At 37.9% G+C, this 27031-nt stretch overlaps 1 protein-coding gene across 1 annotated transcript in view; it reads left to right on the top strand.

Moving 5' to 3' along the window:
* Positions 1-27031, top strand: part of CSMD3 (CUB and Sushi multiple domains 3) — a 602810-nt gene that overhangs the window by 309578 nt on the left and 266201 nt on the right. Inside the window, exons 14-15 of the mRNA XM_071553967.1 lie at positions 22108-22290; positions 23392-23718. Coding sequence (XP_071410068.1) covers positions 22108-22290; positions 23392-23718 — 510 coding nt within the window. The remainder of the gene's footprint in view (positions 1-22107; positions 22291-23391; positions 23719-27031) is intronic.

Consider the following 27031-nt stretch of genomic DNA (forward strand, 5'->3'; position numbering starts at 1 on the left):
TCTTAGTGTTCTTTTCACCTTTTTATGGCAATTTAGGAGTCTCAAGAATCTGTCTGTGAAATTATATTCTTAGTTGCAGATATTAAGTTTTCTAGACATTATGAACATTTGACTTAAGACCTAATTTCAAATTTCTTTAATTTCATTAAAATGATTGGTAGCAAGTGAGGGTTAGTGTAGAGGAAAGTGAACTCCTAAAGTAATAGAGTTCACAGAATCACAGACTATTCTGAGTTGGAAGGGACCCACAAGGATCATCGAGTCCAGCTCTTAAGTCAATGGCCCACATAGGGGATTGAACCCATGACCTTTGCATTATTACAACCAAGTTTTAACCAACTGAGCAAATCTCAGAGTTGGTATGAACAATCAGATTTAGATCTTGAGCAGTTTCATAAAACCGTCATGTTCAGAAGCAGAGTTGGCACATCTCCAAATCCTATTGTGGATGTAGAATGGAAAATTTTAGAGACAAGGTGAATTATCAGTCAAAGGCAGATCAGAAAGCATGTTATGCAGAGAAGTGCTCCGTGTCCACCTATCTTGCACAGCTGAAATTTACTGGGAGTTTTAGTGAAGTATTAAGTGTGGGTAATGTCCCATGAGATCTCTTCTGAAGGGATCCAAGAATAAATGTCACTCCTTAGCCTTCTAATTTGTCATGATTTCTAGTGTTATCTCATTTTTATTACTTTCCTACTTCAAGCACCACTTACACCACTACTTTCAGTAGTGACAGTGAGCTGATTATTGATGAATGTACATTTATTTTTCTTGCTAAGTGCTTCCAAATCTTGTCATTTGCATTAGTCAGATCTTTCAAGTGAAAGTTTGGCCTGTTCAATACTGGCATCATGAGTTTGCATTTAACACTTGCATTTATGAAATTAAATAAATGTGTAAGGATACATTTTTGTCAGCAAGATTTGCTAAACTTGCTGTTGAGTAACTGGCAGCTGCTAGAATTTATCTGACTTGCACTTTTTTTCTAATACCTGTCAGTCTTCCAATAGGCAAACCACTTTCCAGCTGTAGAACTCAAAGACTCCCTAATTTGATTGCTCTCTGTCCATAGAGGTTCCCTTGAACAAAGGAGATTTCATACTTCTTTTGCCAGCTTCATTAAAATACGCTTCTTGTCTTCACATAGGGAGTGGAATGATGTCTTTCAAAATTTGTAAGTGACATTGAGGACCAACTTATGATAGTATTATATCTTTCCTTCTGTCACTTTTATAGAATCATAGAATAGAATCATAGAATCATAGAATCGATTGGGTTCGAAAAGACCTCCAAGATCATCGAGTCCAACCCTTGGTCCAACTCTAGTCCATTTACTAGATCATGGCAGTCAGCGCCACATCCAATCTGTGTTTAAAAATCTCTAGGGATGGTGAATCCACCACCTCTCTAGGCAGCCCATTCCAATGCCTGATTATTCTCTCTGTAAGGAATTTTTTTCTCATATCCAACTTAAATTTCCCCTGGCAGAGCTTAAGCCCGTGCCCCCTTGTCTTATGGCTGAGTGCCTGGGAGAAGAGACCAGCCCCCACCTGGCTAGAACTTCCCTTCAGGTAGTTCTAGACAGTGATGAGGTCACCTCTGAGCCTCCTCTTCTCCAGGCTAAACAACCCCAGCTCCCTCAGCCTCTGCCCATAGGGCTTGTGCTCCAGTCCCTTCACCAGCCTTGTTGCTCTTCTCTGGACCCGCTCCAGCATCTCAATATCCTTTCTGAACTGAGGGGCCCAGAACTGAACACAGTACTTAAGGTGTGGCCTCACCAACGCAGAGTACAGGGGAAGGATCACTTCCCTGGTGCTGCTGGCCACGCTATTTTTGATACAGGACAGGATCCCATTGGCCTTCTTGGCCACCTGGGCACACTGTTGGCTCATGTTGAGCTTCCTGTCAATTAGTATCCTCAGGTCCCTTTCTGCCTGGCTGCTCTCCAGCCACTCTGTGCCCAGCCTGCAGCGCTACAGGGGGTTGTTGTGGCCAAAGTGCAGGACCCAGCACATGGCCTTATTGAACTTCATCCCATTGGAATCAGCCCATCTCTCAAGTCTATCCAGATCCCTCTGCAGAGCCCTCCTGCCTTCCAGCAGGTCGGCACTCCCTCCCAACTTGGTGTCATCAGCAAATTTGCTGATGATGGACTCAATCCCCTCATCTAAATCATCAATAAAGATGTTAAACAGGACTGGACCCAACACAGACCCCTGGGGAACACCACTGGTGACTGGCTGCCAGCTGGATGCAGCTCCGTTCACCAGCACTCTCTGGGCCCGACCCTCCAGCCAGCTCCTAATCCAGGAGAGGGTACACTTGTCCAGGCCATGGGCTACCAGCTTTTCCAGGAGTATATTATGGGAGACAGTGTCAAAGGCCTTGCTGAAATCCAGATAGACCACATCCACAGCCTTCCCCTCATCCACCAGGTGGGTCACCTGACCGTAAAAAGAGATCAGGTTGGTCAGACAGGACCTGCCCCTCCTAAACCCATGCTGGCTGGGTCTAATCCCTTGTCCACCCTTAAGGGGCTGTGTGATTGCACTCAGGATGAACTGCTCCATAACCCTGCCAGGCACGGAGGTCAGGCTGACAGGCCTGTAGTTGCCAGGGTCCTGCTTGCAGCCCATTTTGTGGATTGGGGTGACATTCGCCAACCTCCAATCATCTGGGACCTCCCCAGAGAGCCAGGACTGTTGGAAGATGATGGAGAGCGGTTTGGCAAGCTCTTCTGCCAGCTCCCTCATCACCCTGGGATGGATCCCGTCTGGTCCCATAGACTTGTTAGGATCCAACTGGCTCAGTAAGTCACTAACTATATCCTCCTGGAATACAGGAGGGCTATTCAGCTCCCTCTCCCTGTCTACCAGCTCCAGAGGCCAGTTGTCTTGAGGGCCACCTGTCTTACTGGTGAAAACTGAGGCAAAGTAGGTGTCGAGTGCCTCAGCCTTCTCCTCATCTTTGTTAACTATATTTCCCTCCAAGTCCAACAGAGAATGGAGGTTTTCCTTGCCCCTCCTTTTGTTATTAATGTATTTATAAAAGGACTTTTTGTTATCCCTAACTGAAATAGCCAAATTTACTTCAAATTCCACTTTTCTTTCCCTAATTTTTTTCCTGCATGACCTAGCTCTATCTGTAAATTCTTCGTAAGTAGCCAGCCCTTTTTTCCATAGTCTGTAAACTTTCTTTTTATCCCTGATTTCTTGCAGAATCTCCCTATTTAACCAAGCTGACCGTCTTCCCCTCCGGCTGGCCTTTCGGCACACTGGGACAGCCTGTTGCTGTGCATTCAAAATTTCCTTCTTAAAACATGTCCATCCCTCCTGGACCCCCTTGCCTTTAAGGGTTGCTTCCCAGGGTATGCTCTGAATCAGTTTTTTGAATCAGCCAAAATCTGCTCCCCGGAAGTCCAAAGTAGAGGTTTTAATGGTGGCTCTCCTTACATCCCTGAGGACTGAAAATTCTATTATTTCATGGTCATGATGCCCCAGGCGGCCTCCAACCACTACATCATCTACCAGTCCCTCTCTGTAAACAGTAGGTCTAGCGGGGCCTTCCCCCTGGTAGGCTCATTTACCAGTTGATGAAGGAAATTGTCCTCTATACACTCCAGAACCTCCTTGTCTGCCTCTTCTCTGCAGTATGAAGCTCCCAGCAGATATCTGGCAGGTCAAAGTAACCCACAAGAACAAGGGCTGGAGATTTTGAGACATCCGCCAGCTGCTTGTAGAATAATTCATCTCCTTCATCATCCTGGTTGGGTGGTCTGTAACAGACTCCCACAAGGGTATCAGCCTTGTTGGCCTTGCCCCTGATTCTGGCCCACAGGCACTCAACCTTGTCACTGCTGACCTCAAGTTCAAGAGTCAAGAGACTCTGTAACATATAAAGCCACCCCTCCACCTCTTCTTCCCTGCCTGTCCTTTCTGAAGAGCTTGTAGCCCCCCATAGCAGCACTCCAGTCATGTGAGTCATCCCACCACGTTTCTGTGACAGCAACTACGTCATAGTTTTCCTGCTGCACTATGGCTTCCAGCTCCTCTTGTTTGTTTCCCATACTGCGTGCATTGGTGTACATGCACTTCAGCTGGGCCATTGATTTCATTCTCAACTCGGGCTCTGTGCCCTTAGGCCTATCTCTGGAGAGCCCAGTTGCCGTCCCTTCCTCCTTCAAACCTAGTTATATTTCTTCAGTTCATTCTCAGACTCCCATTAGATGACAATGGACATATACATGTCATGTTCTTAGTCAGTAAACGCATAGTGAGCCGAATTTTCATTTAGCCTCTTGAATCAATGTATTAAGTCAGAGACTTACTGTTTAACTTCTGTAATCTGGAAACTCTAGGGAGCTGTCTCTAAATAAAACTCACCATAATAGAACGCTATAAAACGTAACTTACGTGCAATACTCAGCACTTGCATATTTTCTGACTGGTTTTAAATTTGGGGTTTTTTTTGGTTTAGACTTGCCAGGCATGTGTTTGCAACCACTAGAAACAGTAAAAACATTTAAAGGAATTCCAAGGAATGGAAAGGATTTTAACTTATCTGAATTTAAATATCTTTATTGGTAGTTGTGAGAGGAGTAGTTTTTGTTTAGAAGATGAAGAAGAAGACATAGTGTTTGTTGGAATTCATTGTTTTATAAGCTTTCCCCTACTTTGTCATTGGCAAAATTGGGATGCACTGACCAAAAAATGAATAACTGGATTCTGCCTATCACTGAAAAGTAACAGTTACTTTATTTTTAGTCAGTCTGCATTCAAAAGGTGATCCATAAAGGAAGATTGGGTCCTGTTGTAGTAAACTTTTTATACATGCTTGAAGAAACTGCATATGCCACATTATTCACATCAAAAAGCATCACATTCATTTAAAAAACCTTAACAGCCAGCACAAGGTAAATTTAAAATAAATATTCTGGCAGAATACCATTTTTATGATCCAATTAGTGAGAGATGCCTCTGCCTAAGTTAAAGAGCAAGCAAGACCATATGCCAAAGTCTATAATACAGACATTATTTAACAATAAATGCAAGGTAGACAGCTAGAAATAAATAGAAAGGGGTGATGGGTCGAGGGGCGTGGAAGTGGGAAGAAAGAGAGAGAGAGAGAGAGAGAGAGAGAATGAGATTAAGCAGAAGATATAGTCACCACCCATGGATTCAGTGCCATCCCATTGGTCCTTCTTCATCCGGGGCCTCTTGGTGGTGGGAGTCCCAGAGTCATTCTGCTGGGCATGCCAACTTTTTACATTCCAAGTTCTGGGTATCCACAGGGCACAGATGGTGTTTCCATAACCTAGGGTGATATGCATATGAGCAGTTGCTCCCACAGTTTGCCACGGGGAATTTTTGTCTGCGTGCATTAACCAGGATGTGCTGACTAGAACTTATGTCCATCGTAAGAATTTGTGTTTTCCTGATGCAAATTCCTTACTTCTGTGCTTATCTCAAGTTCCCATTGTGCTGGCTTGTTTTATGTCAAGTTCCTTCTGTGGCCTTGACAGTGTTTTGGAACAGGCAACTGCACTCTTTAAGTCTTTACAACCATTACAAAGAGTAATATCTTAGTTGCTAATATCCTGTCACATAACAAAATTTAACTATGAAATCTAAGTAGACGTTATCTGAGAACTGTTTATATTTTTCTCATATCTTTGTAATTTTCATTAGTTTTGCTACAAGTATTGGAATAGTCTTGACCATAAAAAAAGAATATGAAAACCCCCCAAACTGATTTTGTTGGAACTCTGTTCCTTCGCAGGGCTTAATTAAATGAGTAACTAATACCTCTTATGCTTGCATAAGCATACACAAAATTAATTGAATAACAATGTTTCAAAAGCAAGATAATTTGTTCATTAGATAACTGTGACAAAGAAAACATCTGTGTTTAAATGTGAGTGGGATTGGCTGTGTGCTCCTTCTCTCAAAATTTAGATATGTTTAGGTTAGTTTCTGATATAAAAGTATTTCTTTCATAATTTTTTTAAAGTATTTCTGTCTAGAAAGTGAAGCTCAAATGTACTTAATATTTTAAAATCTGATGGTGTTAATAATTACATCTTTGAGCTATTTGAAATAACCTCTTCATTTTAGTAAAGAGCTAACTCATATACCCAATACTATTTTATAACTCAGAGTAATTTATGTAAAAACTAAAACAGGAATCAGAAACTTGTTTAGTCTCTCAAAACTTCTGCTACTTTGGCACCTGAATGGTGTTTCAGAGATAAACCTGAATGGGTCCTATTGGTCCTTTTCCATCAGGATTTCTCCACAACTTGTTTAACATTGTATCTGTGGTTCAGTCTATGCTGCATTAGTTAATTTTCAAAAACTACTAAGGAAATATGGTATGATGGTGGTGAAAAGATTATCTAAAAAATATGTTGTGTTTCTGCCTTTAGCTTAACCTACCTATAGAGTGGATTGAATTCAAGAACTGTGGGGTGGATTTTTTTAGAGGGTAGTCTTTTTCTAAAGTTATTTTTTCAAAAATTAAGTGTCACAATGTAAGTTACTCACAAAAGCATAATTCAGCCTCTCTGCACACGTTCATTAACATACTCTTTAATTACACTGTCCCACAGTATTACCCTTAGGCTCCCTGCCCTGTTCATTGCATTGAGTGAATATTGTCTTGAATATGTAGCAACCATTTAATATTTTTAATTTCATCATCCAAGTGTTGGCCTTTGCCTTATTTACTGCATACTCTTTAAAGCCTGCAAGAAGTACACAATGATGCTCTATCAGTTATAATGTACTTATGATCTTACTTTCTAATCATAAAAATGATTGTAATATTTTTTTCTCTACTTCAAGAGAAAAAAACCCAAACAAACTTTATTACCCCAGCATTATATGTGAAGAAAAAGAAGATAAAAGAATAAATCAGAAAACTGTCATAATTTCTGATTACTGTCATAATTTCTGATTACATGACGCACAACTCAGTCTTCATTGCTGCTAAGCGGACTGCAATATTTAGTGAGGTGTTGCATCTCTCATTTACTTTCCTGGTATATTTTATTGCTAACACATTTTACTTTTCAGGTACCAGAATTTCAATCTAGATACTCCATAAATGAAATTCACATGAGAGGTGGCCAAATGTTAAAATTGTGGGGTTTCATTCTCTCTGGGCATATACATTAATTGTTATGATCCGTTTAATGGTGTTAGCATTTTTATCACATCATAGCCTGCATCTTCTTAGATTCTTCTCATCACATTTTTAACTGCAACATTACGGTCTTGTCTCGAGGTAGCTCAGATGACATTTTACTAGTTACTTTCCCTTCTATGTTGATAACACCTCAAAAAATGACATCTCCAGCTGATATATAAACATAAAATTTTGCACAAGAGTAAGTGACATAAATAAAACTCTGTTCATCCAAAAAATAGTATTTGAACAACTGCTATAAATAAATTTACTCAATCAACATTTTCCCTGCAATAACCCTTTCTGATTTTTTTTTTTGGTTATATAGATTTAGCAGGTAATTGTCAATATATTGATCTGCCTGCGTAGCAGTATCGCTTAAGGACAAAGAGATTCTGACTTCTTAGTATTGCAGATATCTCTTAGTTTGCCTATATGCTTCATTCTCAAGACTAAGCTTATAGTTGCAGAAGCAAGGAGTTACATATCATCCTAACCTGACAGCTCCTCCAAATTCAGTTAGAATCATAGAATCAATTGGGTTGGAAAAGACCTGCAAGATCATCAAGTCCAACCCTTGGTTCAACTCTAGTCCATTTACTAGATCATGGCACTCAGTGCCATGTCCAATCTCAGTTTAAACACCTCCAGGGATGGTGAATCCACCACCTCTCTGGGCAGCCCATTCGAATACCTGATTACTCTCTCTGGAAAGAATTTTTTCCTGATATCCAACTTAAATTTCCCCTGGCAGAGCTTAAACCCGTGCCCCCTTGTCTTATGGCTGAGTGCCTGGGAGAAGAGACCAGCCCCCACCTGGCTATAACTTCCCTTCAGGAAATTCTAGACTGTGATGAGGTCACCTCTAAGCCTCCTCTTCTCCAGGCTAAACAACCCCAGCTCCCTCAGCCTCTCCCCATAGGGCTTGTGCTCCAGTCCCTTCATCAGCCTTGTTGCTCTTCTCTGGACCCACTCCAGCACCTCAATATCCTTTCTCAGCTGAGGGGCCCAGAACTGAACACAATACTCAAGGTGTGGCCTCACCAACGCAGAGTACAGGGGAAGGATCATTTCCCTGGTCCTGCTCGCCACGCTATTTTTGATACAGGGCAGGATCCCATTGGCCTTCCTGGCCACCTGGGCACACTGTTGGCTCATGTTGAGCTTCCTGTCAATTAGTACTCCAAGGTCCCTTTCTGCCTGGCTGCTCTCCAGCCACTCTGTGCCCAGCCTGTAGCGCTGCATGGGGTTGTTGTGGCCAAAGTTCAGGACCAGGCACTTGGCCTTATTGAACTTCATCCCATTGGAATCAGCCCATCTCTCAAGGCTATCCAGATCCCTCTGCAGAGCCCTCCTGCTTTCCAGCAGGTCGTCACTCCCTTCCAACTCGGTGTCATAGTTGTCCTTCAGGTGCTTCTCAAGAACTCCCAGAATAGTCTTCTCCTCAGTTTTAGAGTCACTGAAATGAGACTGACAAGCCTGTAGTTTCCAGAATCCCTTCTTGAAAACTTGGATGCATTAGTCAGCTTCTGGTCAACTGGGACCTCTCCAGATTCCCAAGACTGTTCAAAAATTATTGAGAGGTTTCACCATGCCATCAGTCAGTTCTTTGAGTATTTGCAGGTGAATCCTATAAGGCTCCACAGACTTATAGGGATCCAGCTGGAGCAGCAGACCCCAGAAAAGTTTTTTACTGAGAGTTTATCATCCTTGCAGTCATGTCCATCAAGCTTAGGGCAATATTAAACCCATAGCCCATTATCAGTGTTCAAGTCTGAAGCAAAGGAAGTGTTTAATATCTCTGCCTCTTCTATGTCTGTTTCTGAGATGACCGTCCTCATTCTATAAGGGAATGATGTTATTTTTACACTCCTTTTTGCAATGAGAGCATTTTAAAAAGCTCTTTTTACTATCCCTCATACTACTGGCCAGCTTCAACTCTAATTCAGCACATGAATTTTCTTCCTACGATGGCGAGCAGCATCTCCGTATTCCTCCTATGTCACCCAACCTTGCTTCTGCTGGCCATACACTTTCTTTTTTCACTTTACCTCTAGAAGAAGATCTCTGTTCCACTAAGCCAGGTTCTGCCTCACATGCTTGACTTCCCACATATTGGAATTGCCTGTGCTCTTAGGAGGTGGCACTTAAAAAATGACCAGCACTGGTGAATGCAAAAGAGTCTGTTCTCCTCATATCCAGAGTTGAAGTTTTGCTGGCAGTTTTCCTCCTGTCACCAGAAATTTTAAACCAAATTGCTTCATTGTCACTGTGGCCAAGTTGGCCACCACTTCTCCCCTCTCTGTTAACAAGCAACAAACCAAAGAGGGTACCTTTCCTAGTCATCTCCATTTGTACCTGTACCAGATAAAGATAAAGGGTAGTTGCTTTAATGAGCACATAGGCTTGCCCAGGAATACATCGATGCGCACGTGGGCAAGCTTTAATTTCCATAGCTTTTATAATATGATCTATCCAATCATCACTTTACACATTTCCAGTTCCATCTCTGTCCCACCCCAGTCCCATCCCCCTAGGAATTGGGTCTGGGGTCGATGAGACCCCCTGTTCATCAGTCTCCTCTTCTTCAGCACACAAAGGGCTCTTTGGAGGGTTTCCAGTGTTCTGGGTGACTCTGCCCTGTGTTTATATCTTCTTCTGATACCTTTCAATCTTGTACCTTGAACAACAGACTAAACAGCTAAGGAACTTTAGCTCCCTGGTCTGGGACAGGGGTAACGATAGAAAGACATTAAAGTTAAGATGCTAGAAATATTAACTCACTAAAATCTACTTTGCTACAGCTACTTGTGTTCCTAAAATCTACAAAATGTGAAAATCAAAAAATCAAAAATCCTTCCTGCATCAATGGGAAAGGAGACTTCATTTTACCCAGAGCCAATGAACTTTACACTGCTTATTGTTGGTGTAGAGTGTCTGTCTTGCACTGTTTTCTCCTAAGATTCTTTCATGTCAAAACTGGAAGTAGTTTATTCTGCTGCACTAGAAAATAGCTTATTTGCAAGTGTCCTGGGTGGAGCTGGCAAAACGCCAACTGTCCAAGACAGAGTGAAAAGGGTTCCTCCTCCCCCCAACCAGCTAAGGGAAAAAGAAGAGCGAGAGAGGGAAAAAAAAAAACTTCCAAAGCCAGGTCTATGCTGAAACTAACTACATGTATTTATACAGAGAAGAGAAAACTAAGAGAGAACTACAATATAACACACACTTACACAAGTTGGACTAGAGTTGGACCAAGGGTTGGACTCGATGATCTTGGAGGTCTTTTCCAACCCAATCGATTCTATGATTCTATGATTCTAAGTTACATGTGTATAACAAGGAATAACTTCCCACTCCCCAATTAATGCAAAGCAAAGTCTATTACACTAAATCTGTAAGTATTCTAAGAGACACATAGCAAGAAACAGAAAAAGTAACAACAAAAATGTTTCTACTTCCCTGAATGCAAACAAAATGCAAGCAGAGGCAGCAGGGGCAGAGCAAGGCCTGCTTCAAGACAAAAGCTGGGTTACGTCCGGCTTGTACCTCGGCCATGGCAGAACTGACTAAGCCACACCCACACACTGGATTTTACACCCTTTGAGATGATGTAGTATGGTATGGAATACAATATTATTGGCTGGAAGAAGTCAGCTGTGAGCTAGCTCAGCCCAGCTTAAATCAGCTGACAATCCTAGGCCTAGCTGAACTTTAAAGCCTAAATTTAGGCCCACCTGGCTAAACCCGTAACAGCAAGTCACCCTTTTAGGAAATTCTTTTTGGAGTATGTGCATCAAAGTGACAGCTAAGAGGGGATTTAATTTCTTTCTAAAAGAGAAAGATACAGGAAAAAATTTCATTGTTTTGAAAAGTGTGAACTCATAGGGGAAGGAAATAATTTTCTGATGTGTGTCTTATAGAATATGAAACCCAAGGACTACTACTGCTGATTATTAATCACTACAGGTGAAATGATGTAACTCAAATATTTTTTCCTGGGGAAAAAACCCTGAGTTTTAAAATGCTCTTTAAAGTTTTGTAGCACTTAGTGAATATCAGAGAAGCCCCTCCTAATACTTCTTTAACAATGTTTGTATTATTTTAGCATAAAATTTCACTATATTTTATCTTTTGCTGTGGGCATCTGCATAAATATTTTATCCTAACATAAACATTTTTAATTTTAGCTTAGTGTTAGCATTCTTTTTCTGTTTTGCCTAAAGTTTCTATGCTTTCCTTCAGCAGCCTAGCTCCATTGTAACTCAGTTTTAAGGTTGGAAAGAAATATTGTACACCTTTATTAATAATTTTTTGCATTTTAAAAATAATCTATAACTTTAAAATATTTCTTCACTTTCTTATTTTTTACTAGTGCAGGAAGAAATTACTAAATGTAATTTAACAAGAAGCCTATGGCAACGTAGAATGCCAAATCACAGTGAATGTCTTTCAAGCTGTTCCTTCTGAGTTTTCATTTTGTAGGCTTTCTTTCAAATCACTTGTGAGGCTTTCAATTTCTGCATTAGCTTCAGAGTAGCACAGTGTCATGCTGCTGAAGCAACTCTCATTTTCAGAAAAGTGTCCAGTTCTAAGGATGTGAACGTTGAATCTTTGTCAGCTATCTAAAGATGGGCTTTTTTGAAAAGAATGCTTGAAAGATTGGAACTATGCTATAGCAGATGAGGTACTGCCAGAAATATTACTTCTGACCATTTATGGTAAGGCAATAATCGAGTGTTACATAATCAAATTATCCTACAAAGCCAGCTAAAAACTTTCCCTAAATATGATAAAGAAGCAGATTGTAAAGGGAGTACAGTGATTAGGTCTTGCATGAGACTGAAAAGTAAACAACAATTTTTATCAAATTCAAGTTGAACAACCAGTTCTGACAGTGAAGGTAATTTGTGCATAATTGCTGTTTTGTTCTAAGTTTGTTGATTTATTGAGGTGTTTTGTATTTGCTGGTATATCACTTGGAATAATAAATCTATAATTATCTTCAGCTACTTTGTTGGGAAAATTCATAATGTTCTCTAAGTGTTTTAGCAGAAGTGGCACAAGTTTTTTGAGATTGTTAGGATACCTTGTCAGGAAGTCATGCTATTTCTCTTGAATTAGAAACAGTAAACAAGTAACTATAGTTGCTTTCTTGATTCTGCTTGTAATATTTGTCACTACTTCGATATCATCCAAGGTTCTGAGAAAGAGAACAGATTTCTAAGTGCTATCAGCTTCACTTTTTTAATGTCATTATCTGTATCCTATTTTCATAAGTAAATGAAAATGATAATAGGGAGCTTGAAGTAATCTTTATGGCCAGCAGGCTATTCACATTGTCATTTCCTTGACTTCTGTTAACTGGGCTGTCAAGTCATGTGTGCACAATTTCAGTAAAAGTTAATGCATCTTCAAGTGCTTTGAGGTAATTCCTCTAAAAATGCAATATTTTTGTAGTATCATAGAAGGGTTTTGGTTGGAGGGGACCTCAAAGATCATCTAGTGGGAACCTGCCCACCAAGAGCAAGGATGCCACCCTTTCTCAGGGCCCCATTGAAGATGTCATTAAAGAAGAGTTGCAGAGCTGGTGCAGGTTGAAAATGTGTGCCTTGGTATTGTAAGACATCAACAGATTTGTAAGGTTCTACAGATAATATACTAGCTGCAAATAGGTTCACAGTTCTCACAGACAAACTCTGTATCTGTCAAGTAATACATTCTTAATGATAGCTTCAATAATCTTGGATTTGGACTTCTATCAGCCCAAATTTAAAGCCCAAACTATTAAAGAAGAAAAAGAAAGCACTATTCATAAAAAAGAGTCCCAATTATCTGTACAACTCTGACTCCTATTGTGCCAGAAAAAATCCCTTGAATTAGTTTTCATTTATCTGATCTTCAGAAGCATACTGACGGATTGAGATGAAGCTATTTAATCTATCGAAACATTCTATTTTCCTGAAGATTTTCTAAAGATGAGTAAAAGACCTTAGTCAAATAATCACTGACACAAATGGAGTTCCTGTTACGGCTCGTATTACTAAAATAATGTATTGCATGTTTTTATCGTAACATAGCATGTATTTTAAACATCAAAGGACCAAATTCTCTACAGCTTCAATTTCTTTATGATGATTAACAACATGCTTATATTTTTCTCATTGAAATCAAATGATTTAGCATATGAAGGAAAACCATTCCTATTTTAAAATGAGAAAAGCCCGATCCACCTAAACAAAGATGATTTAGGCACAGTAATATAGATTTTATGTAACTGCTATTAAATGGATTTTAGGCTTAATGCTATCTGGAAAATTATTATAGATATTTTTGCATATGGTGACTACCCATTCACATTGTTATTTCCTTTTGACAGGTCAAGCAGTAACTGCCGCTTTAAGGGATATTCTGTATGTTTGCATTCAAACTGTTCATATAAAGGACTCTATATTTAGATAAGATTCCTTGGTATTATTTTTTCCATTTATTCTTCCTTACTAGTGCCTAGTATCTGTACTTCTACGCAGAAAGCTAATAATTTGATTGTCTGCTATCAAACAATACATTGACTGCTGCTTAAATTCACAGATATTTTCTATCTTTAACAAAACTACTTTTAAGTTTTGAGGTTTAACTATGTGATATAGCACTCCAGAATGTCAAATTGTATTTTAACCTTTACAATAACAAAGTTACATGAAGCTTTCCTCAAATTATTCAGTGATTCACCTTTAGTCAGCCAAAGTCAGGTACATTAAGGAAAAGCCATCCTGAATGAGTTAACTATGCCCAAATATAGTTCTTCCAGGCTGAAGTAGCTGTGTTAATGAAAGCAAATGGAACATGCCTCTTTCCAACTTGTTCTCTAATTCTTGATAGAGGGAAATTAGCTGAAGAGGAAAGGTGTCAATTTGTTGAGCTTTTTTTCCCCCACATTGTTAAATACATTATCCCAGAGGTGCTGCCACTGTGGCTGATGGGCTCATCATTGGCCAGCAGCAGGTCTCTCTTGGAGTCAGCTGGCATTAGCTCTGTCAGACATGAGAGAAACTTCTAGTAGCTTGTCACAGAATCTCCCCTGTAGCCTCTTCACTAGCAAAACCTTGCCACACAAATACAGATGATTATAGTATCACCAGTTCTTTGGCCTTTGCAAGCAAAGGTTATACAAATTGTCTCCCTTACTGGAGAGATTCAAGAACTGCTGGGACACAATCCTGTGCAATGTGCTCTAGGATGGTCCTGCCTGGGCAGGGAGACTGAACAGATGACCCATTGTGGTCCCTTCCAGCCTTACATATTCTGTCATTCTGTGATTCTGTGAAATATATAATGGCATATTTTCCCAACTGTTTGAATAAGCAAATTCTGCACTAGGAACACTGGCATAGCAATTTCACAACCAAGTTGGATATGTGTATCAGTAATGTGTATGTAAATTGTACATATCCCAGCGTGTCAAAATGGGATTATATAGATTTTTCCAGATTATCTTGCAAAATAAAAAAAAGAACTGTGTCAATATATGATGCTGAACATCTGTAGCTTTGGCATAACAAATTCAAACATAAAACAGCTAGCTTCATCCTTTTTGAATCATCTACTTAAACTCTGTTTCTTTTCAGATATTAGTATTTAGTTTTATGAATTAGTATGTATTCAATACAAATGCAATTTTATTGATGACTATAGATTTTGATTCTCTCCTGAAGTGATGACAAGTCTTCAATACTGTACTTTTCCACTGTGCACCAGGGATCTTTTTTCTTTCAAAATTGTTTTCCTTTTAAGAATCACATTCTTATCTTTTATTTTCCCTTGAGTTACAGGAGGGAAAAGATAGACAAGTTGTCTCTGCAAGCCTTAACATCAGTGTGATTCTGTCAAAATGCATTTGTGTAGAAAGTGACCGTTTCTTTTCCCCAAGGTCCTATTTAGCCACCTCCAAAATGGGCCTATCCTTCACAGAGGGTAAGAGAATAAAGAACATTCCTATCTTGCTATCCCTATACTGGTGGTTGCTGTAGCCTTGGGCTGTCCCTTCAGAGCATCACTGTTAGAAATCTGCAAAACCTTTGAGAGCGATATACAAAAATAACATAGGGATAATTTAAAAGAACATGAGATGGTTACCTTAATTTTCTTTATATTATTCTTCCCCCTTCATCTCCCCCCCCCCACCCCGCCCCCTTTAATTTGTTTTTTAGATAATTCTTGTAAGAAAATACTTTGGCAATTATTAACTTAATTTAGTGCTGTGCAGCCATAGACTACCAATCTGTATACTGTTCCTAAAGTGACTATCCAAAATAGTCTCAACAGGAGTTAGTCTTTAAAAAGACGATAGATCTCTAACATCACTAGAAAACATGCCTCGTTTTACTGTTAATGTCCTTCTTTATGAAAAAAAATCTGAAAACTAAAATGGATTTTTTTCATCTCAAAAGCCTTAAACCACAAAAGAACTGCCTGATTCATTGTTAACATGTCTAAAAATTTTTATTTATGGTTAGAGATTCTTTTCTGTTTTTATAAGGTTTAAAAGAAGGAAAAAGAAGGACTATTTAACGGAAATAATATTAGCACAAGGTGTTGTAGTTTTTCCTTAGACATAAATAGCAATATCCATCTTTTGTATCACAGCTTTATAAAACACTGGTAGTGACCACAGGAAGACAAATATCCAGACTAACCATTTCTTATTGTTAGCTAACATGAAGTGTGAATCACAAAAAGCAAACTAAATCATAAAAGAGAACAGAAATTAATATGTAAACTACAAAGTAACCAAAATGTAAAATAAAATACAAAAAATAGCTTAACCAGCAATTTTTCTTTTGACATTTCAAGGTATCCATTATATATAAAATAAACATTTAAAATGCTTATACTATGCAATAAACTGGATAGTGTTTCTACTAATATGTACTCTATAACAATTTCTGCTCTGAATTGCAACTTTTTTTACATGTACATTATATTAAGGAAGGTATTGACATTTTAGTCCAACTAAAACATTAAGCAGTGGACTCTTACACACAGTTTTGTTGGTAGAAATTCAAGTTATATTCCAGAAGAATAGCCCAGATGACTTATTTCTCTTTACTATTTGGTGCCACACAATGAAATTTCCAATTTTTTAATTGTGGGGGGGGGGGTTAAGTTTGAATTATGGCATTAACAACTAAGCCATCTGCAAATTTACTTTTTTCTGCTAATCTTAACTGTAAATTATTTTTATTTATCATAAATTATTTACATTGAGGCACTAGTATGCGTTTATCAAGAAGGGAGGCACTCTCAGGCTCTAACCTAACTTCTTAGTTTTTGAAACAAATATGCATTGCAGGGAAGCTGAAACAGAAGTGTTAGGCCTAGCAGTAAAAAATGTGAATATAATTTACCCCTTAGTGAATTCCATCAAATATGAATTAGTGGTCTTTCTTAAAATCATGTTATTTAAAATGTAATTATCTGACAAGTGCCCAGGAAGAAGCATGTTTGTTTCCTGTCTGTTTTAAAGGAAGTTTGTTGACATTCTCTGAAAAAATCTAAAAGTTATTTACACTTCAGAAAAAAAAACAAAACAAAAAACAAACAACATAAACAAAATCCCAAACAACTAAAAAAAGCAAACCTGATCATTTCTCTCCTATGGAAGACCAAGTAATGACAAAAATATTCTGTTTCAAATTCAGAGGTGTACTGATGCTAATTCAAAATTTACAGAGTATATAAGTGTTGCTAGCAATGCAAGCATGAAATATTCAATGTACTGAAGGAAATATTTTATATACCTTTAAATGGATATAAACAATGTCCAGAGATGGTATATTTAATTTAAAACTGTTATTCATATAATATTTTGTCCAACTTAACTTTGTTTATGAGAGAAAATTCAATATAAAGATCTGGATGTAATCTCTCAAATACAACAATCACATAGGATAAAGGAATTTTTTTTCCAACTAGCTTCTGCAAATAACTATAGTCTGCCTAATAATTTTTTGCATGCAGAAACAGTTCCTTGGAGTCCTAGTAGGTACAGCTTTGCTCAGCTATATGTCTTTTCAAATTTGACAAAAATGTATGGAAACTCTTGTTATTCAGAATGAAATAAAAATTAGAGAGCCATTGACGTAGCTACACCAGAATAGTAGCACCAAAGGAGACTAAATTTAAGTAGGTATAAATACATTTACTGTCTAACATATATTGTTTGAGAAAATTACAGTAAGCTACTTGATGTAATCACTTGTTGAGAATTAGTTTACAGAATTCACTTGCTTTCCTAAATGAAATATGAAGTGATTTAGACACCTAGAATAGTATTAATCTACTAGGACAGCCTAGGAAAACTTTGTGTTTCTTTCACAGTTAAAAACTGAATAGTTCTGAAGGTTTAACATTAACAGCCTCATAAAGACTGAAGGTACGAGGAATGACATTGTGTGTTTTTTGGGCTATCTTACCTCATTTCTTCAGGACAGTTTTAAATCTTATTGGAGGTCTGTGATCGCAGGGAGGCTCGAACCTGGTTTTATCTTTTTTAAAGTTCTTGATTATAATAATCTTTTCCTAGAACAGTTTAGCAAAAATATAAGTAATAAAAATAGTTCATGGGGTTTGTGCTTATTATTTGAAGGTTTTGTTTTGTTTTGTTTTGTTTTTAATTTTCTTTAGCTGATCAGAATAATAAAGCCTTTTAAAACTCTGTAAAGTATATTTTTTTAAATAACCTTCAACTCTTTTTCATTTCTATGTTAAAATGGAGTGTTATTTGTTTCTTGTCACATTTTATTTTTATTTAGAGCCTTAATAGCTGAAAGCTTTCATAAATTAGGCATATGCTGCTGAAAATATTGTCCTAGAAAAACTGGGATAAGTCCAAAAAAAATCAAAACACTTGCTATTTTTGGTGGGGTTTTTGTTTGTTGGTTTGTTTTTTTTTTGATGGGGGGTTTGGTTTTGGTTTTGGTTGGTTTTTTTTCATAGTCAAACTGCAATATATATTGAAATGTCAAAAAGGTAGTAGCAAGACCTTTGAAGAGAAATTTTTGAACTATTGTATAGAGATATTTGTTCCTGTTATTGCATGTGATTAATTTTACATTTAAGATTTTTATCCTTCTTATAGTTACCATGAAAGAAGTTTCTGATAGTTGGACTAGACAAGGAAATATACTATATTGTTCTGAATTTCCTTTACTTTCCTTTATGTACCATATTTTCTCTATTTGTAGATGATAAGTGCATTCCTAAGTTTCTTGTCTTGAGCACAGTTTTTTCTCTACAAGTTTCTAATGCATAACAGACTGCACCAAAGTGTGCTAAAACAACTGGTGAATCTCCTTCTAAGGCCACTTTCCCATCATCTCGATGGTTTGTCAAGCTTAGGAGAGACACACAAAGGCTGGAAAAAGGTTTTATGACAAAAGCTTGACCTATGCAAATGCAGGGTGACCTCTATTTCAGTTCTGGGGGAAATCACAGATTTTATTTTTGGGAGCCCTTTTCTGGCATGTGAAGAAAGTGATTGTGAATCTATCAAGAGTAAATGATACCTGACCAAGCTGATTGCTCCTTTATAAGTTACTTGGTTACTGGACAATGGATGTTGCCTGCTTCAGCCTTACTAAAGATTTTCACTCTGTCCACTCATCTCATCCAGAGTTGAATATGTGAATATATCTTGACTTGAATGCAAGACTTTTTATGGAGGTAACCAGGTGGAAGACAAAAGCAAAACAAAACACTGAAACAAAACTAACAAAACAATGAAACCCAATAAAGCAAACAACCAAATATTCCTTCTCCACAGAAAAAACTCAACAGGTTGGATGATAGGGTAAAGGGTAGTAGTAAATGGCTCATACTATGCTGGAGACCAGTGCATCCAGTTTTGAGAGACTGATCTCCTGAAGTGAGTACAGAAGAGGCTTTGTGAGGTGATCAGGGGCTGGAGCACTTGCCCTGTGAGAAGATCCTGAGGGAGTTGTAGAAGTAGGGTCTAATATCAGCCTGTCAGTATCTTTGAGGAGGTTATTGAGAAGACAGAGCCAGGCTCTTTGCATTGGTAAATGATGGAAGGTTGGCAGGACAATGGACATAAGTTAGAACAAGACCATATATAAGGAAAAGCTTTTTTTTACCACACAGACAGTCAATAAGTGGAATGGGTTTACCAGAACAGTCTTCATCCTGGGAGGTTTTCTAGACCCAACAGGATAAATCCCTGAGCAACCAGGTCTTAGCTCAGAGCTGGCCCTGCCTTGAGCAGGAGCCTGGACACCTCCTGAGGTCCCTGTCAGATCTCAGGGTAGGGATCAAGAAAGCCAAGGTACAGCAGGAGCTGAACTTGACTAGGGAACGAATAACATTAATGAAGATTTCCTCAGGTACATAGGAAAACAAAGGTACATGGGAAAAACTGTACCTGCAATAATGAGTGAAACAGGACACATGGCTGCAACCAACATAGAGAAGGCTGAGGTACTCAAAAATCTTTTTGCCTTGTGTTTCACTGGCAAGTGCTCTAGCCATAACCCTCACCTCACAGAACAGGAACATGAACTGGGAGAATAATTTGTCACCCACCACAGGAGAAGACCACCCAGGTTAAAGACCATCTCAGGAACCTGAAGGTGTGCAAGTTAATGGGACCTGATAAGATGTATCGGTGCTGAGGGAACTGACAGATGAAGTTGCTAAGCCACTAGCCATCATCTTTGAAAAGCTGTGGCAGACTGGTAAGGTTCCCACTGAGTGGAAATGAGAAAACATAACCCCCATTTTTAAAAAGTGAAAAATGGAGACCCAGGGAATTAACAGGTCAGTCAGTCTCACTTCTGTGCCTGGCAAGGTCATGGAGCAGGGCCTCCTCAAAACTGTGCTAAGTCAAATGGAAAATAAGGAGGTGCTTAGTGGCAGCCAAAGTGGCTTCAGTATGGAGAAATTGTGTCTGACAAATTTGGACTCCTTCTACATTGGTGTTACAGCTTTGGTGAATAAAGGAAGTGACTGGCATGATCTACCTGGATGTGTGCAAAGGGTTTGCTACTGTTCCATATGACATCCTTGTCTCTAAAATTGAGAGATGGATTTGACAGATGTGCTATTTTGTGAATAAGGAATTGGATGGGTGGTCAGTCTCAAAATGTTCCAGTCGACAGTTCAGTGTCTGGGGGGAGATCAGTGAAGAGTGGTGTCCCTCAGGGGTCCATACTGGGACCAGTATCATCTTTTTCAGGGACATGGGCAGTGGGATTGAGTGCAGCCTCAACAAGTTTGCTGGTGACACCAAGCTGTGTGATACAGTCAACACACTGAAGAGAAGGGATATCATCCAGAAGGACCTGGACAGGCTTGAGAGGGGGACCTGTGTGAACCTCATGAAGTTCAACAACACCAAGTGCAAGGTCCTGCATCTGGCTCAGAGCAATCCCAAATATGGCTACAGGCTAGGCAAAGATCATATTGAGAAAAGACTAGCAGATAAGGACTTGAGAACATTGGTGGATGAAAAACTGATATGACCTGAACATGTGCTCTTGCAGAGCAGGAAGTGAATGAAATATTATTAGACTGTATCAAAAAAAGCATGGCCAGCAGTTCAAGGGAGGTGATTCTCCCCATCTACTCCACTTTCAGCTCTGGGGCTTCTGGCATAAGAAAAATATGAACCTCCTAGAGTGGGTTGAAAGAAGAACCATGAAGATGATCAGAGGCTCGGAGCACTTCTCCTATGAAGAAAGGCTAAGAGATCTGGGGTTATTTAGTTTGGAGAAGACTTTGGGGAGATCTTATAGCAGTCTTCCAGCACCAAAAGAGGGCTTACAGGGAAGATGGGAAGGGACTTTTTATCATGGAGTACAGTGCTAGGATGAGGAGTAATGTGTTTAAACTGAAAGACGGTAGATTTACATTGGATGTAAAGATGACATCTTTCATGACAAAGGTGATGATGCACTGGAACAGGTGTCCCAGAGAAGTTGTGTATGTCCTATAAGACAAAGTAATCAAAGTTAGATTGGAGAGCACTCTTAGGAATATGATCTAGTGGAAGGTGTCCCTGGCTATAGCAGGAGGGTTGGAACTAGAGGATCTTTAAGGTCTCTTCCAACTCAGACCTCTGATTCTAGCTTGAATTGCCTTGTGACCTTGTGAAAGACATATGAGTGGAAATACTTTTTAAAGGATTCCTCCAAGCCTCTAACTACCACTGAAAGTTCAGAACAGGATGCAATTCAATAGAATATGATAGCTCTAACAGTTGTAGAAATAGAAGAGAATCATTCAGATCCTTTGCAGTTAAGACTACTGAGGTAAAATGTTATTTGAGTATAGCTAAGATATTTTTTGCATGTGTTTACATAATGTGTGTTTATAAATTTGCATATATACTTATATATTTATGTCTAGCCTCTTTTCAACTTTGGGCAAGTCTTTTTTTTTTTTTCATCACTGCTCACTTTCTTTGCCGTGGCATTGGATCATCAATTTGACCTGTACTGAAGCATGGTCAAGTCTCTGTTTCTACTTTTGAGAGCTCATATAATACTGGTGATATTTTACAATGTTATTATTGTCTAAAATATTACAAAATAAAATAAGTTAGAAATACGTCTCTTCATATCCTTTAAATTTCAAGTATTCCATAAACACAAGGACCCTATAGTGGTTTAACCCTAGCCAACAACTAAGCACCAACAACCACTCACTCATTTCCCATGGTGGGATTCCTTACACAGAATTTTCTCCCTAAGAAGCCTGAATACAAAATCAGACTCAGTTGTGTATTTTGGCAACTGCTCTTATGTAGAAGATTTTAATTTGCTTAGAATTTTCTAGATGCCAGCATATATCTGCAGGGAGTTTATTTTATTCTTCTATAAATAAATTTCATATTTATTTCAACAGAAATTGAAAAGGAAAGCTGTGGGGATCCTGGAACACCATTGTATGGTATCAGAGAAGGGGATGGATTTTCTAATCGTGATGTTTTAAGGTTTGAGTGTCAGTTTGGATTTGAATTAATTGGAGAGAAATCTATCATTTGCCAAGAAAACAACCAGTGGTCTGCAAACATACCAATCTGTATTTGTATGTACCAAATATTTTCTTCTTATTATTTTTAAGACATAACATTATGATAAGTTTTTACTTACAGGGTAATAATTTGTATGATTGGTTTCAGACTTACAACAATGCAATTAGTTCCACTGACAGAATGAATTTACTTCTGTTCAGTGGTGGGTTTGCCTAATGATTATGCCCAAGACAAGTTCTAGAACTCCTAAAATATATTTTTTCTCTTATTAAAGCAGTTGTCTTTATGTGATTTGATATACTGTTTTGTTATATGCTTTTTTTTCTTTTGTTGGGGGGTAGGGTAGGATTCTATAGATTTTATATGTATTGTACACTTTTTATAGCTAGTCTTATACGTTAATATATTACCTTACATTAGAACTTGCTGAATTGAAATCAAGGATTTGAATTATTTACATTTTTTTCCATGTATGAGTACCTTTTAGCACTTAAATTATCATAGACATTTATAGCTCTCTTCCATTTGCTTTATACAGAATAAGTAAAACCAATGTTGTGATATGTATTTGTGGCAGCACCTTTCTTAACTTTTCCACGGATCAAATATATGCAGAGTGCAATCAGTTGCTTTCATCTTTGCAACTCAGTTTATTATGGCTTAACTGAATTGGTTGAATATAAAACACTCTCCTGATAGCAACAAAACATCTCTGTTGTCTCTTTGAGGCTTGCTAATTTCTGGTGCCTCTGTGTGAACAACAAATGATAAGGGCACTATTGACTTTTTGCCCCTTTAATGTGCTCAGTGGGAGGTCTGCTTATCTAAACAGTTCCCTACAAGGGAAAATAAGTGGTTCCCAGTGATTATTATCATGGGCAAATTGTAAGCACTGTTGTGGATTTCCGGTCCAACAAAGGATGTTCTTTATTTCTTGGGGTCTCTGCTTTGGAGGCAGTTTTACTCAGGGGAAGGGAATACAAATATTAAAAAAAACAAATCTACTTTCCAGATTCACAGATCATTATAAATAATGATTTCCTCATTTGAGATAATCAACAACTTTTAGGATCTCTTGTAAAAACTTAGCACTAAAATAAGTGCTTATTGAAATGTTTTATTCTATTATCTCTCTCTCTCTCTTTTTTTGGCAGTTCCTTGCCTTTCCAATTTCACTGCACCGATGGGAACAGTTCTTTCACCTGATTATCCAGAGGGGTATGGAAATAATTTAAACTGTATCTGGACAATAATTTCAGACCCTGGAAGCCGAATCCATCTCTCTTTTAATGACTTTGACTTGGAATCTCAGTTTGACTTCCTTGCAGTTAAAGATGGTGACTCTCCAGATTCCCCCATAATAGGAACATTTACTGGTGCTGAAGTTCCTTCACATCTTACCAGTAATGGTCATATTTTGCGTCTGGAATTTCAAGCTGACCATTCAATGTCAGGACGTGGATTTAACATCACTTATAACAGTGAGTAATAGTATTATTTTATTGTGGTTTTGTTTTTTCTCAACATACAATTTAGATAAAATAAGCAAAATATGGTGGATATTTTGGTATTGCCAAAAGTCTGATGTCATGAGTAACTACTACCATTTCTGTCTTCTTCCCTAGTATCTAAGAGTATATATAATTCCAGAGATTTACTTAAATTGTAGGAAAATGTCCAACAACATGATTTGAAGGAGAGCTGTATACCTACATCTCCCCTTGCCAGAAAAATGCGTTACCTGCTTGGCTATGGGGGGGGGGGGGAAGGTTTTGAGACATTTTACTCTGAAACAACCTAGCAAAATTCTGTGAAGAGGATCCATTAAACTAAAGAGGAAATGAGATTAAATGAAGTTTATCATTGAGGGACCCAGAATCCACTTTTTTTTTTTTCCCCCAGGGAATGCTAAGAATTCATATTATTTTTTGTAGTATTTCAAATACTAAATTCACCTATGGATTTCTACTTTTCTTACATCATCTTTCACTCTCTATCTTTGATTTTTGTCTCTCTTTTGTTTTATGTTCTCAGTCTTTCAGAGAAGTGCTTATTAAGACTTAGAGATGAGCTGACACCACATTATTCATCAAACATTCTTTTTCTAATGTTCTCTTATATTTCAACTCCCAGCCCTCTGTCTTAACTGCTTCAACCTCAGGTCATTTCTCACAAATGTGGAGCATACTCATGAAGAAAATGTGGTGGCTTCTTACTGGCTTCTTTATGTACCAGTTATCTTTGCAAACTAAAGTTTGAGTGAGAGCTGATATCTTGGTACTGTAACTAATTATTGGAAAGTCAGGGATTATTCAGAACTACTGAAGTATAAAATCAGTTATAATGAAAATGAGATATTGAGTCCATGTTTCTTTACAGAAGTTGTAATGTTTGCTCTATGTTTTCTCCTGCTTCATGTTCTTTTAACATATTTAAGAGTTCTGTTTGCTGAAATGTTTCACTGTGGTGTGATCCATGCTATCAAGCTTAAATTTATTGATGAGAAAAACAAAATCAATTATTGGAGAATCTAAGATAGACTTTTTGGATAAAAAAATAGGCCTGTGTGTAAATGGATATTCTTGAGTCATCCAGTTTTCAGAACTGGAACTAAATATAGCTCAGTTAAAGTGGCATTTGTAGTAAAAATGAAAGATGCAGATTAGCATAGAATAATCCATATATTTATTTTTAATTGGAAATACAGCAACTCTTTAAACACTGTCAACACTTCACATTTAATATTTCAATGCCAAAGAAATACACCTATCAGATAAATTCTGATCCTTTAAAAAATTTGCAGAATTTCTTAGGCATCTGGAAGTCTGATTGTGATACCTCTCAATTAGCAGTCATTTTAAGTATGCACTGATAGTACCAAATTATACAATTTAATTTTTTATAAAGAAGCAACCTTACAATATTAACTTTTACCATTTGTATAATGAAACAAACTAATTCTGAAAAGAGTTGAAGTGTTTTCTATATTTGAATATATTAGAGTAAAGTAGATTTGCAACGGTCAGAGCAGGCAGAGACAACTCAGGCAGCAGCTTGATCAGAAGGCTCACCGAAGATAAAGGACTTTATTTTTAGTTACAGCTTCACTTTTATCTACTCCTGTATATTACATGCCAGTACACTAATGGTTAGTTATTTCACCTAACATGCGTGGAAAGATTCTACTGGTTACAAGGTATCACACATTCTACAGAGAGTTCTCTGGTCCTTAAGGTTGCATTCATCAGTTACGTCACACCTTAGGAGATCCACACACATGGTCATCCCCTACATGAATAGTTTAAGACATTTATATTTAAATTATTTTCATGACTGTGTTAAAGCTAAAATATAGGTGGTTATGTGTTTTTTAAACTCTGTAGCTAAAATCTACTTATAAAAGCAAACATAACTCCAGAGAACATGTCTACTATTTCTTCAGTAAAGACAACTGCAATCTGATAAATTGCAGAAGTCATCTTTCCACAATAAATAGTTTAAGGGCAAGAGAGATGATTATTAAAAAAAAAAAAAAAAAAAAAAAACAAACAAACAAAAAAAACTCCAATAAACCCCAGGTAGACTTTCACTCTATCTTACCATTTGTAAACCCAAAGTTAATTAAAAATATCCATTTTCTGCTAACATTTCAGTTGATATATTTCAGAGCTATCAGTCTTTTTTTTCCCCCTTCAGGAGTAGAAATACTATGTCACAGAAACAGAAAAACTTAATCACTTTTGTAAAAAGAATGTAGGCTACTACTGTAAATGGCCTCATTGATGCCTTTGAAGTATAGAATGAAGAAGAATAAAACTGAGTTACTATTGCATAATTTGACTATTTAATGGTATTTCTCAGAAACTATTTTAGCCCCATATTTATTTTTATTACAGCAACATATGTGGTCTCAGATAATTATTCTTCTTCCAGTATAATTAAACATAAATTAAACTTCTGTTGCAGATTAAATTTTGGGGCAAGACCATAGAAAACTGTGACTTGAAAATGGATGATGCAGGGAATGTTACAATAACCAAAGGTATAGGATTTTCAGCTTGGAGAATAGGGCAGAAGTGTGTTTCACTGGGTACAAGAGAACACAGGAATATAGCAACCCGAAATTACATTGGTTTAAGTTGCTGTAGAACTGCATATGTACACCTGTCTCCTTTTTTCCCATTTATATCCTAAACTCAGGAACTGTTAATGATTTTTCTGGTCTCTATGAAGGTGTTCATAAAGTCAGTCATCCCTCAAGCTTCCCTCTAACAAGCTATATGCATTGAACTAAATTTAAGGGAAAGTATGAGCCTTGTATCATGTTTGTGACTCCTTTATGGATGCTTTCCACTTTATTTACATCTTTGTTTAGTTATGGAGAACAAAACTAGACACAGTATCTGAATATAGTCACATAAATATAGTCTCTGCTTCAGTCTAGATTTCCTCGTTTAGGTTGCGTTAGACAAAATGTATGCCTTAATTGCTGTATGACAATTGGAGACATATGGAGGGGAATGGATATTTAATGCCCATGAAAAAGGACTTAATACAAAGGAGATTTGAAAGTTGTGAGGCCCTCCATGGGCAGGCATTTCACAGACAGACTTATGACTATCTCCCTGTTGACTGATGTGGATCTTCGTGATTGTCTGATTCATGCTGGCTGGTGGACTGCTTTGAGCTCTTGCTCATTGATTGAGGTGTAGGTGGTGCTGGCCAAATATTTTTGTATAAGTTTAGAGCTGCTGTTTCTCTCAGTTACACATATAATTGTTGTTGGTCTCTTCA

This window comes from Pithys albifrons, chromosome 4, assembly GCF_047495875.1.
Source record: "Pithys albifrons albifrons isolate INPA30051 chromosome 4, PitAlb_v1, whole genome shotgun sequence".
NCBI lineage: Eukaryota > Metazoa > Chordata > Aves > Passeriformes > Thamnophilidae > Pithys > Pithys albifrons.